This window comes from Myzus persicae, unplaced genomic scaffold (assembly GCF_001856785.1).
Source record: "Myzus persicae strain clone G006 unplaced genomic scaffold, MPER_G0061.0, whole genome shotgun sequence".
Lineage (NCBI taxonomy): Eukaryota > Metazoa > Arthropoda > Insecta > Hemiptera > Aphididae > Myzus > Myzus persicae.
The window spans coordinates 1,009,145-1,030,352 of NW_019100469.1; the positions used below are offsets into that span (position 1 = coordinate 1,009,145).

General features: G+C 29.0%; 2 protein-coding genes across 2 annotated transcripts; one reads left to right on the top strand and one right to left on the bottom strand.

The window, feature by feature from the left end:
* Nucleotides 1-2,441: 2,441 nt before the first annotated feature.
* Nucleotides 2,442-5,066, top strand: LOC111040122. The gene is made up of 5 exons (XM_022323913.1): nucleotides 2,442-2,693; nucleotides 2,942-3,078; nucleotides 3,152-3,268; nucleotides 3,340-3,432; nucleotides 4,396-5,066. The coding sequence occupies exons 1-5, from the start codon at nucleotides 2,443-2,445 to the stop codon at nucleotides 4,821-4,823; spliced, it is 1,026 nt and encodes a 341-aa protein (XP_022179605.1). The 5' UTR covers nucleotide 2,442; the 3' UTR covers nucleotides 4,824-5,066.
* Nucleotides 5,067-9,552: 4,486 nt separating this feature from the next.
* On the bottom strand, nucleotides 9,553-13,325 carry LOC111040273. Its single transcript, XM_022324157.1, has 2 exons — nucleotides 13,085-13,325; nucleotides 9,553-10,076 (listed from the first exon to the last, which is right to left on the bottom strand). Exon 2 carries the CDS (start codon nucleotides 10,063-10,065, stop codon nucleotides 9,598-9,600), a length of 468 nt encoding a protein of 155 aa, XP_022179849.1. The 5' UTR covers nucleotides 10,066-10,076; nucleotides 13,085-13,325; the 3' UTR covers nucleotides 9,553-9,597.
* Nucleotides 13,326-21,208: the final 7,883 nt, after the last annotated feature.

A 21,208-nucleotide genomic window follows, 5' to 3' on the forward strand; every position in this document is an offset into this window, starting at 1 on the left:
TGTGATGTATAATAGTGTGCCATCAACAAAAAAAGGTTGAGAACCACTGCTCTAGACTTTAAATAAATCGAAAAAACCGTAACCTTTTAAAAAACATGGAACTGGAACCATTGGTTCAATTATTTCAGAATTGTATACAATCAAAATCTCATCGATGTTGTAAAATCCAAATTTTTAGTTTGTTTCTTTTTGTTGTTAATATATGATTAAAAAAAGTCGCTTCTCGTTAAGTAATAGTTAATTACAGTATTTGATTTGGGGGGACCGAGTCCCCTTTTTTTCTTTTTTTTTTTGAAAAGGAACACTGAATGTATGACAGTGAATTAGAAATTGTCATTTTTTCTGATGCAATATTTTTATCGGTTAAGTTCGATTTATTTATCAAGGTTCCAGTTTCTACGATTTGCAGCTTATATACCAAATCAAGTAAAATAGAACCGCACAAATTTATTGATCTGATCGTGTTTTCAGGTAACGAGGAACAAAATAATAATATATTCACCGACGGTTGAAACAACACACTTGTCAATATTGAATACGACGCATATGGCACATGATATACGTGTGTAAATAAACAGACATTATTTAATATTTCATATAGGTAGATTTGCAATATCCAACAATCATCACGTCTGAACGAATAAAAATTTAAGTCCTATATTCGTGTTTTTCGTCTATACATCATCAAAGATTACAATAATTATCATAAATACCTTTTATATAATGTTACAGTGGTTGAATTGGAGGGCTCAAGGGGGGAGAGTCCCATCTAATTATTGCTAATTATTAATAAGATATTTAAATTTTAAATATTCAGAAACCTACGCAAATTATTTTTTATATTTTTAAATCTCCTTTATATTTTGTCTCCAATTCAAGCACTGATATTATGTACTTATTATACACCTACCTACGTATTATACATTCTACCTCCATGAATTATGTTTATCGTATATAAAATATTGTTTTTTCTTTTAAACAATACTAGATGTGAATTATTTATTTGTTTTACTTTTACGGTGCTTACTAGTGCCAACAGTGCCGACGTGCTGTGCAGTTAACGAATATAGTGCCTTGGGGCAAATTTTAAGATATTTCCGCTCTTTACTTCCCATCTACTCTTCTACCCGTCACCAAAAAATAAATAAATATAACCACGTGAAATTACTTACTTGATTACTTTTTTGTTACAAAAATACTTACATGCTGTAACAACTAACAAAAATTACCGTGAGTATGATTCGAATTTTTGTTAATTTTGAATGATTAATATTAATTAATGTCCGAGGTGTTAAGCATGAACGGAATAAGTTAATCGTGAACCGAGATTTTCCGAAAGTCAGCTAATGCTATCCGATTAATAACATGATGGTGCCGTACTCGCTGGCTAGTAGTAAGCAATGTTTTGTTTTAAATAATCGGCGACGATTTAGGACGAAATTCGAAATCGGCTCACTTGCAATTTATTTTTCCAACTACTCATGCCCACACCTAAAACTTGCAATAATATGGCTGCATCACATAACATCGAAACCTCTGACGGCATCGAAAGTACAATAAAAGACATCATCGACAAGATAAAATATAAAATAAAATACGAGACGATGCAAACCGAATTAAGCATTTTTGACAGTTATGACTACTATTACTATTGTTGTTAATAATAGTTTGTACCATAACAATTTCAATAATAAAATAACCAACTTACTTCCACACGGACTTTCTAAGAAGTTACGGAAAATACTTAGATTTACAGCGATCTACCTGCAGTCTAGAATAACATTTTTAAGAAAATGTTTTGGGTAGTTTTTGTCATTCTAAAAGTAATTTACTGAGAGTTAAAATTTAAATAGAGATTGATTTATTTCTGCATTTTAAAAATATATTGGTAATTAATTATCGATTTATTCATTTTTATTAATAATATATATGGATATTATTTGATGACTGTTTTTCAAATTTTAGATATTAGAGTTTAAAAATGTCTCCCTAAACCCACTTAACCGTCCTAATTAAAATCTGATTTTTAGAATTTCAATTTATCTGATACCTATATAATAAATATATATATAAACTTCAATTTCGATTTCGACGGAATTTCAAAACTCTTTGGATACCTACCGTTTATTAAAATAGTCGTCAATATCATATTAAACTAGTATCATACCAACACACTACATTATTACAATGTTATTATAACATTCATAAATATTTACTGCACATAACATTCCTGCTCCGGTAACGACAGATATAATTATAATATTATTTCCGTGTCGATCAGTCGTGGTATTATAGCTGTACACCTACCACCTTCCCGGTAAGTGATTACGTAGTTTGTCAGTTTATGTGCGCTGCTCGTCATCGAGTTTTTATATTATTATCACCCAAGACTTAAGAATATAAAATACGCTGTACACCTAACATCGGCGTATTGGTACTGCCATGTCCGATGACGGAAGTGGCTGTAGTGAAAAGCGACAGGTGTCCGTCAAGGACCTAATACCGGAGAGTCGGTTAGCGGTCGTCGCCGGCGATTTCTTCGTCTCAGATCCTGTGGTTTACGATGGCGATGACGTGTACGAAGTGAATCTGACGCCCGACGACCGGCAACAAACCCATCTCCGGTGCTCCGACATGGAGACGTGGATGTTACCTGATACCGAGTATATGTTTCTCAGGTGCATCGCGGGCGCGTGAGTATGACGATGATGATAATATTATTATAATATCAAGACAGTCGATTGGCATAATAATTAATAATTGTCATTAAAAAATGCTAAACCAATATTTATGCTGATTTCTATACATTTTATAAGCGTATATAATTTCTTAAATGCAAATTACTGATTTATATTCTATGCAAAATGTAAATAAAAATGTCTTCTTAAACTAAAGATGAATTATTACCTATAACTTGTTGTGAAATAAAAGTTTTTCATAGGGATGCCAATGATGTTGAAAATTTTATTGAGTATGCAGAAAAACACCATTGGTTAGGTGGAAAAAATATATCTTTGAATTTAGACTTAAGCAAAACCATATTTAACAGGCAAACTAAGTTAGTGTTGCATAATTCCAGTAAGCTATAAATATTTTTTTACAACAAGTAGTACCTGTATAATTGACTTATTTATTTGATAATTTTTCTAAGAACCACAGAAAATTTTAGACCACCATGTTACGAATGCATCTCAGCCGTTAAAAAAAACTAATTTCATACTTGAAGATTGGCCTTACGTTAGCTTAAATGAACCATTAATACTAAAAGGTATTTCCATAAACTTATATAGAAACATAGAAACCAACTATAAATGATCTCATCAAATTGTGTCTGTTAAGGAACTGACGATGAACTTGCACCGTGGATGAGATCACGTAATAAGCAATTTAACACCTGCACTCCTCCAAAATCGAATAAGACGCCACAATCAAGTAATTCTATAGTTAAGACTTGAGAGAAATTATCTTACCTCCGAGTAATTGAATATTTATGTGCTCATTTATTTTGTGCGAGATGGCGGAGACAGTCGATTGCGTCCCAGACTCAGGTAAACGATTTTTTTCCCAACTTTTTCTGTTCCGATTGCGTCCTCTTGTATAGTAGGTAAGCATTAAATACACCTTATGAATAGATTTATTTAAACACGAATTGGTGAATGATATTAATAATTTTTAATATATATTTTTATACTTATAATATATACCTAATAACTTTAATCCTATTATTTGAACTGATTTTTATATGTTTTTGTATTATTATCATTTTATAACACTGACTAGCCAGAAGTATATTTTTTAAATTATTTAATAATATATAATATTCGGACTGTTTTATACTTGTTTTTGTATAATTTTTTGAATATCACTGACAAAATAATTATGAATTTGAGTTTTGTACAACAAAATACTCTGAATAATATGTTATATATTCTGCTACAGAATATGCTCGTAAAATAAAAATCTATTTTGTCATTCAAATAAATAAAAACTTAAAATTACTATGAATGTATTCAATAGTCGATAAGAAGATCTTATTAACATTGTGTAATTGAATGCTTATATTATATCATTATACAATAGGACGGAACATAAAAAAGTAGAAAAAAATGATTAACTATTTGACTAGTGGATTTTGAAACACCGGAAGGGTATACAAGGTGGAAACGGGACGCAATCGAATGATGCCCCTATAGATGGATATATAGAGAATGCATTTTATATTTATACATCTATACATTTTTCAACAAAATTAAAATAATTTAGGTATCGTAAATTAAAATTATTTCTTTTATTATTATATAAATTATACGCAGAACTGTATCTTATTAAACACCTAATAAAATAATATTAACTATTAAACGATGTAAAAAAAGTTGTTTCTATAATCATATTTAGATTTCTCGACTCATGATTATGATTTTTTGAATGGATATTGGAAACTACAACAAACACATCAACAGAGACAACACCAACAAACACATCAACTGTACCAACAACAACAACAACAACACCTTCACAAATTATATCAACAACAACGACAACAACACCAATACCAGCAGCAACTCCAACACCAACAACGACACCAACACCTGCAACAGCAATTACAACAGAGGACCATTTTTTTTCGACCACCATCATCTCGCCAACATGTATTTATGTATGGTCAGCAACAGATGATTGGACCATACTTATCCAATATCGCTTTCCAGCGATGGCCAAGCAACTTTTACCAGCGATTTCCTACCCCATTTCTACTACCTACACATTATCAGCTGGACCCAAACAACAACGATTCGCCGTCAGCAACTACTACCCAACAGTAATTCACATTTTTTATTCTACATCGAGCAACGTTCCATCGACTTTACATTCCTTTTTTCGAGTACCTACATGTCTTTGGATACAATCAAATCTAACAGAAGTCAGTAATTTAGAATATCGTTATTTTTTCAACCTCACGAATCATCATCAAATGTCGAGGATAAAATTGTTGAGATTTTCGATGAAATTATACATTTGTCTATTATTAGTTACTACTTACTATATACACATTAAATGATTATTATATGCAGCTTATTAAAACGTTTCATTCGTACGTGATTATTTGAATCTTAATATAACATAAACATATTTAGTCCACAGTTTTATACATCCATTTAAAAATAATAAATATGACTGACGAGTGTAGGCTGATAAGAAATTATAAATGATTAAATTGTTGACAAAAGCCAATTCAGTTAATACTTCAAATTGAATAAAATATATGTTTTTAAAATAATATAATATATGATGTAAGTCTGGGGTCGGCAACCCGGCCACCATATCAATTTTATCTAGCTCACGAGTAAGTCTAAGAACTTAAATAAGCTAAATTTGATTAAACTCTACGTCATGTTTAGACAGGAAAATAGTTTAATTTTGTTGTATGGTCAGACACAAAGGATTTTTCGATATTGGAGCGTAGATACTAATTGGCAACTACATTTTTCCAACACGAATTAACATTCAACATGCACAACTACCGTCCATCGCCTAATTTGTTATGCAAAGTTCTATTTTTCATTTTAAATTAATGAAAATACCTAGTGTATTTCAAAAAAATATTGAAGTATCGGTCTTGAATTCTTGGTACCAAAATACAAAATCTCCAGTAAAAAAATAATTATAAATTGTGTAATATACAATAATTTATAGGATTGCGAGGGTATAGGTTATGGAAAAAAAAATGTTAAAAAAAGAAAAAAAGAAAGAAAAATAGTTACTTTCTGTTCCTGGTAATTGAAAACATAGCACCCGGCGATTTTTTAATGTTGTTGTTACTAAAATTGAATTTAAATTATGCTTATATTGGTATGGATAATAATGAATAAATACATACACTATATTTTTGTATAATAATAGTAAAAGCCATTAATTTTAAGTATAAGTAGCCGGTAACCTTTCACAGTATCCTCGACGAAGAGCAGAGTTGCAAAGAGCTTAAGCTAAATTAAAATCTAAAAACATATACAATATTTGAAAAAATCATGACCTGTATACCGTATATGAACACAGAACAGTCCTGCCATAATTATATACTACTCACAGACCAGCACAACAGACGTCAGCGGTCAGCCACAAGCCCACAACGATTATAACTTGACTAGGTACAGCTATTGGAAACTGTAATGATGTATAGGTACAATGCCTAAGATCTTATACAAACAATTAACAACAAATATATAATAAACATTGCAGAGTATAACTATATTGATAATTTTTAAATTATTATCTTAGATTTTTAAATATAAGTTTAAATAATGTTAAGTAAAAATTAAAAATTACACATCATTTAATTTTTACTAGTCACATTCTAAAGTTTTAAGCTGTCATATTAAAAATTACATTTTATGCAATAATTTTCTTGTAAAGTATTCTTATTATTATTTTATATTTGAATACTATTCCTTGTAGGCTTGTACAGTTATACCTATTAACTTACAATTTACAAATATTATAGTTCCATCCAAAAATTTAAAATAATGGTCAATATAAAAATAAGTTTTAGCTTTTACAAATAATATAAACAATTTTTTAAAAAGAGTCAATACAAACAACGATCACTACAGCATACGGTACTAATAATAATAATTTAAAATGAGTTACGTTTTCTTGAACAATGACCTACGCAATTTAAAAAAAAATTAAAAAAAAAAAAAATAATTATAATATTATAATATTTCTATAAAATTCAAAAGGTTTACCTATATTTTTTCTTATGTATTTTTTTAACTTACTTTTATTTTATACAAATTAATATTTATTATATAACTACTTTACTTTTAAATATTAATTATATATACCTATGTAATATATTATATTATTATAATTATTAGTGTAATTATAAATGAAAATTTAATATTTTGTATTTTTGGACTTTTAGTCCAACTGTGAAAAAATGAGTCCAGACTTTTGGGAGGTCAAAATGTACTTTTAAAAATGATCGGTAAAAACAAAAAATCGAAAGACAATACATACATTTACAGACATTTACAGTTACAGAGCTGTTACCTCCTTTTTATTTTTGTATATTAAATGTTTAAATGTTTTATTCAATCTGTTACACAAAGAACAATAAGAACAATTGAGGAATAGTAAGAGTAATAAAGAAGATACAACAGATCGAAAGATCGCCTCTTTTTAAAATTTTTTTTTATATATAAAAATATAATATCATGCAACATTAACTTATGTAATTAAGGAAACTAAAAATGGCTTTAAGTACTTGAATTGGAGAAGTAAATCTAAAGTAAATTATATTAATATAATATAGTATTGTACCGTAACAATATTTATTAATTAAAATAAATATATAATACAGAGGTTCCCAAACTGTGGGTCACGATTATACTTTTGGTGGGTCGCACTATTTTTTTAAATAATACAAAAATATAATCATCTATTACTTTTCGTTGATGTTCAAAGTTCAAATTCAGTTTTATCGTCAATCCTTATCTGTGAGTATGACAATTACGAGTTTACCAGCGGCCGTGTCAAATACTATATATTATACTAATTATACTTTTTTTTCGTAATTACATAAAATTTAATAAAATAGTTTAATTTTCTGTTGTATAGTAAAAAAAAAAAAGGTCACTCATTCATATTGTGGGTCACCATATTTTCAAAAATTTTCAAAATGGGTCGTACAATAAAAAGTTTGGGAACCTCTGGTATAATACATAATATGTATGTATAAAATCATTAATGATACCATTTTTATTAGCATTAATAATTGAAACATTAATTTTTTTACTTTCACACACAATTTATTTTAAAAATTTTTTTTACAGTTTTTTATTTCCTATACTTTTGTACAGCACTAATATAACATTGTACCAAGAGCTCATAGTTTATAAAAACTGAGTCTTGGTAAGAATGATATTTTATTAAAAAATTTTTCGGACATTCTTGTACCATTCTTTTGTACTACATTAAACAGAATACAACGGAATTGTCAGTTGTAATACAATATAGAAAAAAGTACTTATATCTACATATCGTATAACAAACTGCAAAAGTTGAAGTCTGAGGAAATTCAAAAGATATTGCTATCTATTAAAACTTTGAACAAGAATAAAATCCAGCTGATATTGACGATACCAAAATAGTTTTGTTTATTATGAATATATAATATTATTGTAACGACGCAGATAATTCTTGAAAGGGATCCCATATTATATATTTATATTACATGTTTATATCTAGTTGTAGATGTATATATGAATCAAAATTTAATTTATATAGATCCCCGGGTGATTGTGGTGATAAGAATGATAAAATTTTTTAAAAAAATGTAAGAATATGAAATAATCCTAGTTAAGAATATGGTTTAGTCGTCATCACTCATCATACAAGTCTCTTTCAACATTAAATTTTATTATAAAATGTATAGATTAATAATATTAATACTAGACGGATTAATTAATTTGGACTTAAGATTAAATAATTTATTTTATGCATTACGATTGCCTATAGTATGCAAGTATTGGATAACGAAATACCGTCCGATCCGTCCGTCGAGGTATAGTTTTAAGTAGTTTCAAGGAGTTAAATATAGTCAATTTTTTAAACGTGCGTGCGTGTCATATTATCGTGAATATGTATGTCGTTTGCGTCATTTACTCATTTGTGACGATTAAATTATTTAAAAACAATAATAATATCATAGTGTGTGTGTGTGTGTGTGACCGTTGGCTGTAGTATAAAAGAAATGGTGGGGAGGCACGTGTCACTAATAAATAAATAAATATTTTATCTTATCCAGATAAATAACGCCAAATGATCTAAATTCTAAGTATCTATATAATCTTTGATGGTTTTATCGCCTGGTAAGTGTTTTTTTTTAATTTTCGACAAAGATATTCATGCCTTTTTCAACAGGCATCAGTATTAGTAACGAATTAAAAATAATTTACTTATATTTTCAGGTTCTTCTAACAGTAAAAGAAGTAAGAGCAACAAGTCTATGTAGCACAAGACCTGGTAAGTATCAAAATAGGCGAGTACTATGATTTTTGTATGTGTTACAAAATAATTTTTAATCGAGATGCAATTATTATTATGATGTTATATATGAATGTAGGTCATTTGATATTAATTATTGTATGGTGTCTATACGTGAATTATGAATTTTATGATCTAAGACTAAAATTATGTTAATTTCTTTATAGAAATAATTTTATTGCGTTGGATTCATAGCACTCAAATACTCTTGTACTAGAAATATTCGTCTTATAATCTATTAATATTATAAGGTACTTACATTATTAATATATTACACATGACTTTAATTATAAAAACTAAAAATGTAATTTTCAATCGTATTGGTACGTTAAATTACAATGTTAATCATAGATAAAAAAAAAATATCTATTTTAGTTCTAGTATGTTTTATTTTAAGAATGTTTAAATATAATAAGTACTTCATAATATATGTTTACAAAATTAGAATATAATACATTATTATGATCATTATAAAATGTTTTAAATTATTTAGTTCGATATGGCCAAGTGATGTATCTGACATGTCGCTGGCTCTGTGAATAGAGAATCCGATCAATTAAAATCAAGGTCACTTTCATTTCTATGGTCATCCCAACCACGTGTATATGCCGCCCATAGTATCGGGGAATTTCGTATTTTGTCCATTGAAAACAAGCCCACTATTGCCCAAACACGTTCAAAAACGTTTGACAAACCACCTTCTCTCTCCAATAGAATACGAGTCCTCAAGTGAAGATCAAGTAATTCCATATATTCGAGTTCGGATAGTGATCGTGTTCGGATGCCTTTTGTGGAGCTGTGGACTAAGTTGATGCCTGCAGTCCAGTCATCCCAACCCCGATTGTACATGGCCAATATAATCGGGTCTTCTGCTAAATCAGACACTGGACGCGGCCTCAGCGTGGCTGCAAACTGGTCGTCTAATCCTGTAGACTGCAGGATTTCAGTACACCTCTCGAAAATCCTTACTAATTCTAGGGCGGAGTCGTCGGTTGCTATTGGTGATGGTAAGTTCGACATGTTGATTGATTCTATAATGTTAAATTTGATATAAATACACGTTAATAAGGGTTAAGATTACTTTTTATTATATAATTATTTAATTTTTTGTTTTCCGTTGTTGAAGCGAGTTTCAAGTAGGACTCTTAAATTTTCTGTTAATGTAGTTGGTTGGTATAAGAAAGATAAGAGCTTGTAATTGAAATAAAATTTTGGATTTTTATTTCAATTTTGCTAATGGTTATTAGTAAGCATAATTTTTTTTCGATTTAATATACTACTTACACTTAAATAGTTTAAAATTCAATTTTTACATTTCTACTAGAAGACATTTCGTCTTTCGAGCGTTCGCGCGTTCCACAAACGTCGTTCGCGAGGCTAAAAAACGTACCAGTAATAACCTAGCTATTACCTTCTGATGAGCAATATTAAAAACATGTTGAATGTATTGTTGAATTTTAAATTTTAGTTGATTCTTGTTATAATTTGAAATTGATTTGTGTACAAACATTATAACAGATAATTATTTATTATTTTGTTACAAATAAATTATTGATTTCAATTTTTTCGATTTCAATGTAAATTTTGAATATAATAAAAGAATTATGATTTTTTAGAAGATTTTTAACGATATTTAAAAGTGATTTCATGCCCAAACTTTAAGACAATCTTATCAATATTTTCAAATTTAAATCTCAAATAAGGACAATAATTGTTATGTTAATTATAATTTTTGTATAAAAATTCTGAATTTCTCCACAGTTCGTTGGAAGACGAAATTAACTTATTGGTACAAGCACTGCAGAGCATAAAAAAACGGACGACTGCGAATTGGTTTCCAGGTTGTCTACAGGTAACATACGAATTGGTTCCCACAAGCTCTCATGATAATACAACCTTGTTAAATTAACTTTTCAAATTATTATGATATATTCAACCAACAACAATTTCCTTCCCATTTATTCACACTTAGGACTGTCTAAAATTCAAATAAGTTCGAATAGTTCAAACACTTATCTCGAATACCTAGGTATGGTAAAAACTAAAAAGTGGTGAAAAAAATATGATGTTTTATAAATTGAAATTCTTGTATATAAGTAGTACTGTTCTTATTAATAGATAATAATGATCAATCTATTCAATATAAAATTATATTTATAAACTTTTCTAGACATCGTAAAACGTAATAAAATATTATAAATTTATAAGATTATCGATTGTAACTTGTGAGTATCTTGTAACAGTGAGCTGTGTACTGATAAACTGATAAGTAGTTTTATTCAGGAACCAATTCCACTTTTGCCAAAAATAAATAAATCTTGTGTATGAACTAAAGATAATTGCATATATATATATATGGATTACAGCATGCACCGAGATGCTGTAATAAGAATAATACATTTACCTACAGAATTCGTGTAGACATTTAATTTAAAATCTGATGCTCGTGTATTCCCAATTAATTTTCAAGGTAATAAAATTATTTAAGAAAATATGTAAATAATTTAGGATATTATGTAGGAATGTAGTTTATATCGGCATGTTATACCAACCTATAATAATAATTTATTATTTTATTATCCATGGTTATGGAGCTTATGTTATTGGTGGGCAGCTGGTCGCAGTGGACTGGTCGAATATCCGATATTGCAATCTAGGTATCCTATCTATACTCGGACTATACACCAAGTGTGCCTCCGCTACTTTTTCATCCTCGTTGAGATGCGCGATTGTTAACTCCATCAGAATACCGGTTAGATAAAAAGGCCTTATGTAAACTCCACCAGTTTTATTTTCTTACCTATTGCTTGCTTATTTAAAACTCGATAATATATCTCAATTAAATACGCTCAACGATTTAAAATGAAAAAAAATAGAGTTAGAGAATTCTACAAATAATTATGGATTTATATATTAAACTAAGAAATTAGAAGATCTACGAATTGTATCACAACATTTAAGTTCACGGTTCAAAAAATGATAACACAACATACCGACTACCGAGGTACATATTTTATTATTAAAATTATTTATCATAATAATACTCTTATACATTACAATTTGTATGATTTTTTTGAACCATTATTATTTTTATTTTTAACTCTTACATGTCACGCTTAACTATTATTTTATGTGAACTATTTTTATTTATTAATTATTTTTATAAAAATTATAATCTCTTATTTTTTTTATAATAATATATTGTACTAATTACTTGATTTTCTTCACTGACAAAGTTTACATGAACTCGGTATTACCTACCTAATTTTTTTCACTGGCGAAGTTTATGCTAAAAAATCTACTCGTGGTGAAGTTTACATGCACCACTTAAGACACTGCATCCGTGGATAGATAAACAGTGGAGACACACGCCAAAGAGTATTTTAGCAGAAAACTATTTTGGCCGGCAATATTTTAGACGGTATTATTTCAGCCTACGATATATCTTAACCGATAAATAATTTAAGCGACAGTATTTCATCAACCAAACAATTTGACAGAAACGTATTTTAGATATCAGCTAAAATATTGTTGGCCGAAATATTTTTCTGCTTGCATACAGGCTACTGACTTATTTATCGGGTAAAATACTATAAGCTCAGCTATTTAGCTGAGCTATTTCAACCAGCATCTGGATGTATAGCTGTTATGTCATGCCGGGGTTTTCCCAGTGTTTGAAAAGAACTTCGTTCATGAACGCACTTTCACACGTTTAAGTTCATATTTAGTGAACGATACGTGAACGTCACTCGTTTTTATTAAATCGAACGTGAACGCGAACGAAGCTTATTTTTAATGAATTTGAACGATTTTTAAGACCCTCGTCTTATTTGCCATTTAATAAATATATGTTTGAATTACACAATAATATTTTCTTATTAATATTTCTTAAATTATAAAAGTAATAATAACATTATAAAAATTTTAAAAAGTTGAATAAACGACCCGGGGAATTTATATTTATATATTTTTTTCATACTCAATGCACTATGTGGATTCTACATAAGTAGTACATATTATGGTAAATATTTTCACTTACCGGAACTTATCGACACGTACACACGGTTGAGCAGTAGATCAGTTTTGACGTGACACTGAAGTGGTTTCAGATGGTGCTAGTAAATCAATCTTAGATACTTTATAATATTATATTATAGTAAGTAACTGAGGTTTTTTAAAATTAGTGATATTAAATGAAAATTATCGTTAAAATACTAAGTAGATGTATATTAAGAGGTTAATATAACAGAAACAATTACAGAATGAAAAAAAAACACATGGTTGTGTGCGATTCGTAAACATGTAGTCGTTTGAGAGTATATGAGAGAAGTGAGAACAGGCCACCGATTCTCACTTTATATAGGTAGCGTGGTTTGAATCGGTCAGGCACGACACCAGAGTTCGATAGTAGTCTTAATTCACATGAAAACAGTTTGGCCATTTATCTGTGACAAAAAAATTGGATCCGTATTTTATTCAATAATCGTGATAAAGTTAAAACCATGAGCATAGATCACAGAAATTGAATAAATGGATGGGCTCTTCGCCTCTCCCTATACTTAATAAACGTATTGTGTCCACAGGCCAAGTGGTCGTTATCTGGCGGAATTTAATTCAAAGCATTGTGCGACCCGAGCACTAAAAATGCAAATTGTTGTGTTCTCAGAACCAGTTGCGGCGGCGGCGTTATGGGTTGTCCAGGGTGGGCCCAACCCTACCTTAAGAAGGCTCGGACCTCCTATGGTGTTACTGACCGCCTGCGAGTGAGTAGTGGCCCGACGTGTCGTTTCCGGTGTTAGAGACCGGCGAATTCCGGCCCGGTAATATTTTAGAAGCAGGTGATTTGCGGCCCTGGTAATTATCATTACCTATGTACCCATTACCTATGATCCTGGCAGTTGTGGTGTTGTGTATACTAACGAATAACGCTATAAACGAAATGTTCGATACGTATGAGGAGCATGTATAAAATTCGGAAGTTAAAGTGTAAAAACGAAAAAATGTGTGTAAAAGAAGCTTTCATTAGAGAACTGATGTCAAAGCACGAGCTTAAAGAAATAGAAAATTTTGATTTAGTTAAAACGTTGAATTTTAAGTAATTAACAAATGTTAGATTAGGTTAAGTTAGGTATAACAATATTATTACTTACAAATATTTTTTTTTTTAAATTACTCTCATAATATGACATATTATATTCTAAAAACGCAAAACAATATTAATATACGACAATATTAGAAAATAAGTAATTTATTTAGTAAATTTAAGTTGTGATGTTCATACACTATACATAGCACCTACTATATATTATATATTATATATCTATATATACGTGATATATACATTATTTTGTGCTCGCAATTTGTAGGTACGTAGGTACCCTCTTGAGTCCTAACCTCCCCAACACCGTAATGACCAATTGCGTATTTACGAGAGGGGTGTAAAAGGCGTCCGGACCACCAAGGGGGCTAACCAATTCCGAAGTTATAACTTATAACCAAGGTAAATTTAATTTTTTTCCTTTTTTCCAAACATTTTTATTGTAAAACTAATATTTATGTATGGTATTGATGTTTTATTATAATTTCTAGATATTCAAAATCCTCTAATTTTTTTAAACAATTATTCTGGCTATATTTACCAATTACCAGTACCTTTTCTTGTTGAAAATTTGTTTCCTCAAAGACATATCAGATAAAAGTAACTGAATATATATATATATATTAACAAAATTACAAAAACATTATTATTCACACAAATTTAATACAAAATCACATTTCCCATTAATGTATCAAAATAATAAATGGGAATATATAAGAATATATGTATATGTATGAATAATATATTATTCAGTGTTCAGTAATTTGTTAATGTAAATAAAAACATACATAATAATATATTATATACAGAATATAGAAGATCATGAGTTAATTACAAATTATTAGCATGACTATTGAGTAGTAAATTTAATTTTTAAGAAATATCAGAGCACAAATTATAAAATAATAATAATTTTTTTGTCTCATTAGCTGAATTAGCCGGCTTCACCCGTGTGTAGTTTTTGCTTTTTCAAAATTAAATTCTTAAATGAACACACATTATTGTGTTTTAAAGAAGAAAAACTTTTTTTACTTCGTGCTATCAAGCGCTAAATAGTATTAGTAGCTAAATTATAAATGGAACAAAAATAATAATAATAATATTTATAAATGATTCTAATGATTCTATACACAATACACATATTGTAATTAAAAAATGATTCTATAGTTATAGACTTATAGTTTATAATTTGAATAAACACGTTTATAGCACATCGATAAGAAAAGTATTATTATTTTTCGATAACTCAATTTGTATAATTGAGCTATTCGGTGTTTTCCATATAACTCTTAACTTAATAAAAATGTTTGTTAGTTTGTAGTTTATAATTTCGGCAAGTATTTCTACGTACAAGTATTCCTACGTCACAATTATACCGGTCGCAGCCGTTGCTACGTGCGATCCTCAGTAGACATAATATTAACTGTCATAGTGTCGTCTCGAAACAAAGATATATTGTATCATTATTATATATTTTCTAGCTGATCCCTTGCACTTTGTTGCCCTTTAAAAATGCCAACTCTACATGAGACTCATTTGTGATAATGTGAGCAATATATTATCATGTAATCAATCCAACTGCGGTGTATTGCGGGCCCCGCTAGGTGGATACTCTATATGAATAATATGTTTAATTTTAATTTTATTAATTATTTTCATTGTGTACATACCAATGAGCGGCTATAATTGTAAATCAGCCGACAGCCACCTTGGTAACCGATAGGCTATGTACTAAAATTCTGTTTGATGCCTGCTTAAACCTGATCTGCCAGATCAACCAAGAAGTTATACCCAACCAGAAAGTTGAGCGAAAAATTAGTTATTAAATAAAATAAACTAGCAAATCGTATACATATAATACGCATATTGTATGGCCCGCGGGTTTCCAGTTACCTGCAACCTGACCTTTTTGTCGGTCAAATTATGTGTTTGACTTGCTCTTCTATATCTTTGACTAATAGCATTGCGAGTTCTGCGACTTCAGTGTGTTTAAAATTTTTAGCGTGATTGCGTAAACTAACCGAGATGAACAAACGCCTTACACAATTTTTCATTAATTTTCCGATTGATTCGACTGTGAAATGAGCTCTAAGAAATTATAAATTGACTTTTTTATGGCATAGATAGATCTGTTTTAAATGATAAGCGGAAATAAGGATTTATTTTTATATACATAAGTCATAGATAGTTGTAGATAGATAGTAGAATTTTACTTCTCGAAACAATTCATATCTACACGCTGATCAAACACATAGTTAGACGGACAAAAAGTTAGGGTTGCATGTCGCTATAGAAACACACAGCCACACAGGTTGAAGTGCTGTAAAATATGTATATAGATATACAATTTATACGTAAACAATTTATTTTTGTCGATTTCAATACTTTAAAATTAAAATTTTGAAAAATCCTTTCTTAGTGGAACTGGACATTATAATATTAATTTACCCTCAAAATTTAAATTCCATAACTCAAATATGTTCGGCTCTGCGTTGATTATTTTAATTAATAAAGTAGTTCTAATAAGAACTTTCCTTTATATATAGAGATAAATATGTACCCCTATAAAAGTAATACATTATCACTAGAGTTAGGATGTTGATGACCTAAAACACACACAAAAATGCCTTACAAAAATGCAAAAAAACACTAAAAAAAGTGCAAAAATGCTCTAAAAACTCAAAAAATGATCTTAACAATTTTCTAAAATACTAATTAAGTAAGTGAAAAAACTTATTTATAAATAATAAATTTATTAGAGATATGGGTATAATAATGGGTGTAATAATAATTTAAAATATGAATTATAAATATATTAAGCATTTAAATAATTCAATATATAACACTCAAAGAGTAAATCTTATCGGAACGCGATAAATGTAATCACAACAAAAACCCCACAATAATAATATTAAAATTATTTTTTACTAATAGTCCAAATCCAAAGTTAGATTTTAAATAAATTAAATTTGTTTCCAAACTTGGGTGTAAAATTTGCCCTAAAATCTATAATTTGTGAAAAATGCCCTAAAAGATGAAAAAATGACGTCAAAAAACAAAAAAAATGCATTTATAGCTGAAAATGCAAAAAATGCAAAAAAATGCAAAATCAAATTAGAATATTCTGCATCAAGGGAGCATGAAACAAATTTTTAGTTAGGATAGCATTGTACAGAATAAAAGGAAAAAAAATGCAAAAGTCATCAAACATCCTAACTCTAATTATTACAATGAATTCCCAATTAAACAAATCTAGCCTTCATCATTATTAATTGTACCATATTTTGTTTGCTATAAAATAAGCACATATTTAGTAAATTCAAATATTAATTATAACGTAAGGATTATTATATTACAATTCCAATGCGATCGGAAATAATACATAAATAAAATAATACGATACGGTTGAAAGATTAATAATTATTACTGAAAAATCAATTATTGAATTATACTTAACACAGTGAACATTTGGACAAGTTAAGTTTTACTGAAGGGTTATTGGTTAATGGTTATAGAAAAATTCTTGCGATTACAAAATTGGTCATTTACTTAGAACGCTCTTCCGATTATTCGAGATTGGGAAATCGATGAGTCTCCTTATTGTCACTTCAACCAAGTACACTAGACAACGGCATATAATAGTGAGTAAGTAAAAAATAGAAGTCAAATCTACACACAGTCACGCAGAACTAATATTATTTTGTTTTTCATTACGATCGAAGCAACATCATATGCTACCTAAGGGTTCTTTTAAAAGAATAGCTACCTAACCTATACTCGGTAGGGAAAAAAGTCCACTGAAAAAAAGCCCATATGGAAATTAAAGTTCATGCAAGTGCCATACAATTGTACTATTTTATATTTTTACAATATTTCGTTAATTATAATTCGAAAAAGCATAATACCGTAATAGTGCATAATATATAATAATCATAAATAATAATAATAATAACTAATGACCTAGTAACTGATGTTACTGAAATGAATAATAATTATACATAAAATAGTAGTTATATTGGTGTGTATCCATTCCCCTTGTATTAAACTTGAACAACGAACTAATATTATAGGTACTACCACCTGTTTTGTATTGACTTATTTTAGTGTAATTTGTGTATAAATATAGTTTAATTATGACTCAATATAAAAAAATGTTTAATTATAAACTATAACTTATACACAATATAATATGTACGCGTGTGTTCATATTTCTATTTAAATTTTTTTCGATTGATTTTTTTTCCTTGAGTTTTTTTCCATGGGCTTTTTCCTCTATTCCCAACATTCATTAACTATTTTTTTTTTTTTTTTATTTAAGCTTTGGCAACTGAGGCCATCAGCTGTAAGTTGTGGTACTGTAGGGTTTAGGACTGTAGGGGGGGGGGGAACACGTGTGTGCATTAATTATTGTTTGATAATTATTATTTATATTACGTGCCGTATGGATCTTTCAAAATATTTTATATTTTATTTTATTATGTTTTTAATATTGTACCTATAAAGTCATAATGCAAGACTTGGAAAAACGACTTCTAATAATAATTATTATTATATAATTTACTATAATATTAATGTTAATGTTTGAAAATTATAATACAAATATAAAAGTAGTATATATTTTATCCAATATAATTTCAAACTTTGAACATAGATTGGTTCATTTAATGTTTCTTTAATGCTTTTTCTTGATTTAAATGTTTTTGTGACATAAGTATGCCTGTATGTATATTATAAGTATACAATATCTGTGATCAAATATTAATAATTAGTAATATTATATTAATTAGTGTTTAAAAAATATTTGTTCAATCATTTTCATGTGGTTACAAGTAATATTGTTGTAGTCTGGGAAAATAATTCTTAATCATGTATGCAATAGTACTAGTGTTGGAGTGTGCACTGTGAACAATTGTATTCCACCGTAGCAGAGTAGATAAGTGTGGATGGTTGGTGACTTTGTGCGGGAACAATTATTTATTGTCAGAACGGACGCCAACGACTGCTATTATCCTGCCCACAGCGATCATAATCATACTATCGTCGCATTCTTGTTCTAATACACCAGCTCGTATACCAAATTGTACGGACTCCGGGGTGGTCAATACCACCCGTTTGGATGCCAACCCCCCCCCCCCCCCCATACAGCGGTCGCCAAGCGGGGTTGATACCACCTTTGTTCAATGTCGCCCGGCTGGCACCGTACTTGGAACCTGTCGGTAAAATAGTTTATTGATCTCGATGCCCACACACAGCTGCAGCTGCAGCTGTTGTATTCGGCATTTTTACCATTTTTACGGGTTTAAAACCTTTAACCTCAGGTTTTTGTAGTGGGTCGGTACATTTATTGTTTGAATACTGTCTTTGAGTTTACGAATAAAACGATATTTATTAGACGGCGCATCCGAGTTGGGTCCCGAGTATTAGGGTTAAATCGCAGGTACTACACTAGTTGGGTCCGTAATTTTTAGAGGTACTATACTAGTTGGGTCCTGGATTATTATTTAAAATATTATACAATAATATTAATACAATTTTATTAAATTGAAAAGTAAATGAAAAGTACTTATACGTATATAATAATGTGACTATTATCGGATATTTCTCTCATGGATTTTTCGAACATTCGTGTAATAATATCAGTGTTATCGGTAATATCTGATAATTTTTGACATATCTTATAATAAACTATCTGGAACAGCGATAAATGCCGGTTAAACCTCGACGAGTTATCTATCAACATAGCTTACACGGTGCACACCTATAGTTACATATTGGTAGTAAGTGTTCTGCATTCTAACCACTAGCACTATGGAAGATTCTAACGTTATGTTCAGTGAAAAGGGCAAAAAAATATATATTATAGAAGGATATAAATTTTCATTTCACAAACTTCTGAAAAATGATATTGAAAGATGGAGATGTATTCATAGATCATGTAAGTCATTTTTTAAATATAACGAAAATCAATTTATTGATCAAAATTTGACACATAATCATAATTGTGATTCCGAAAAAATATTAAATAGGCAGATATTAAATAATAATTTAAAGAGAAAAGCTCAAGAAGATATATGTGAGAAACCTTCTAAATTATTACATTCCGAAATAAAAAACAATGATATAGATACATTAACACGTTACGATTGTACACTTATTAAAAAAAATATTCATAACGCGAGAAAAAATATTCTACCAAACATTCCACAAAGTTATGACGAGGTTCACAAAGTATTGAACGATTTAAATATAAAAACTAACAGACAAGAAAATTTTTTATTAATTAATGATAATCAATATAACATAGTTATTTTTTGCACAGTCGAAAATTTAAATTTTTTAAGTAACATGAACACATTTTACGTAGATGGCACATTCAAAAGTTGCCCAAAAATATTTATGCAAATGTTTACAATACATACAATACATAATAATCATTATATTCCACTTATTTTTTGTCTACTCCCAAATAAACAAAAAGAAATTTATACTCAAACTTTTAGGATGTTATGTAATGAATGCGAAAAACTTAATTTGAAATTTTTACCTCAAACAATATATGTAGACTTTGAAGAAGCTATTCATAATTCTATTTTATCAGTATGGCCGGAAATAAATATTAAAGGGTGTAGATTCCATTTAGGACAGAGCTGGTGGCGGAAAATTCAAAATTTGGGACTAACAAACGAGTATAAAAGTGATTCTGAATTAAGTAAATATCTCAAATATTTTTTTGGCTTACCATTTTTACACCCAGAAGAGGTGGAAAATTGTTTTATTGAAGATATAATGAGTATCCAACCGAACGACAGTAAAATTCGAGAATTCACTGATTATGTTTTTGATAATTATATTAATGAAGAATCGAGATTTCCACCAAAAATTTGGTCAGAATTTAATGCCTCTACAATGCGAACCACAAATTCCTGCGAATCATTCCATTCTCATTTTAATTCTATGTTCTACACAGCACACCCAAATATTTATCAGTTCCTAGAAATTTTAAAAAACGTACAAATGGATACTTATATCAAAATGAGAAGTGTAGAAGTAATGAAAAAAAGAAAC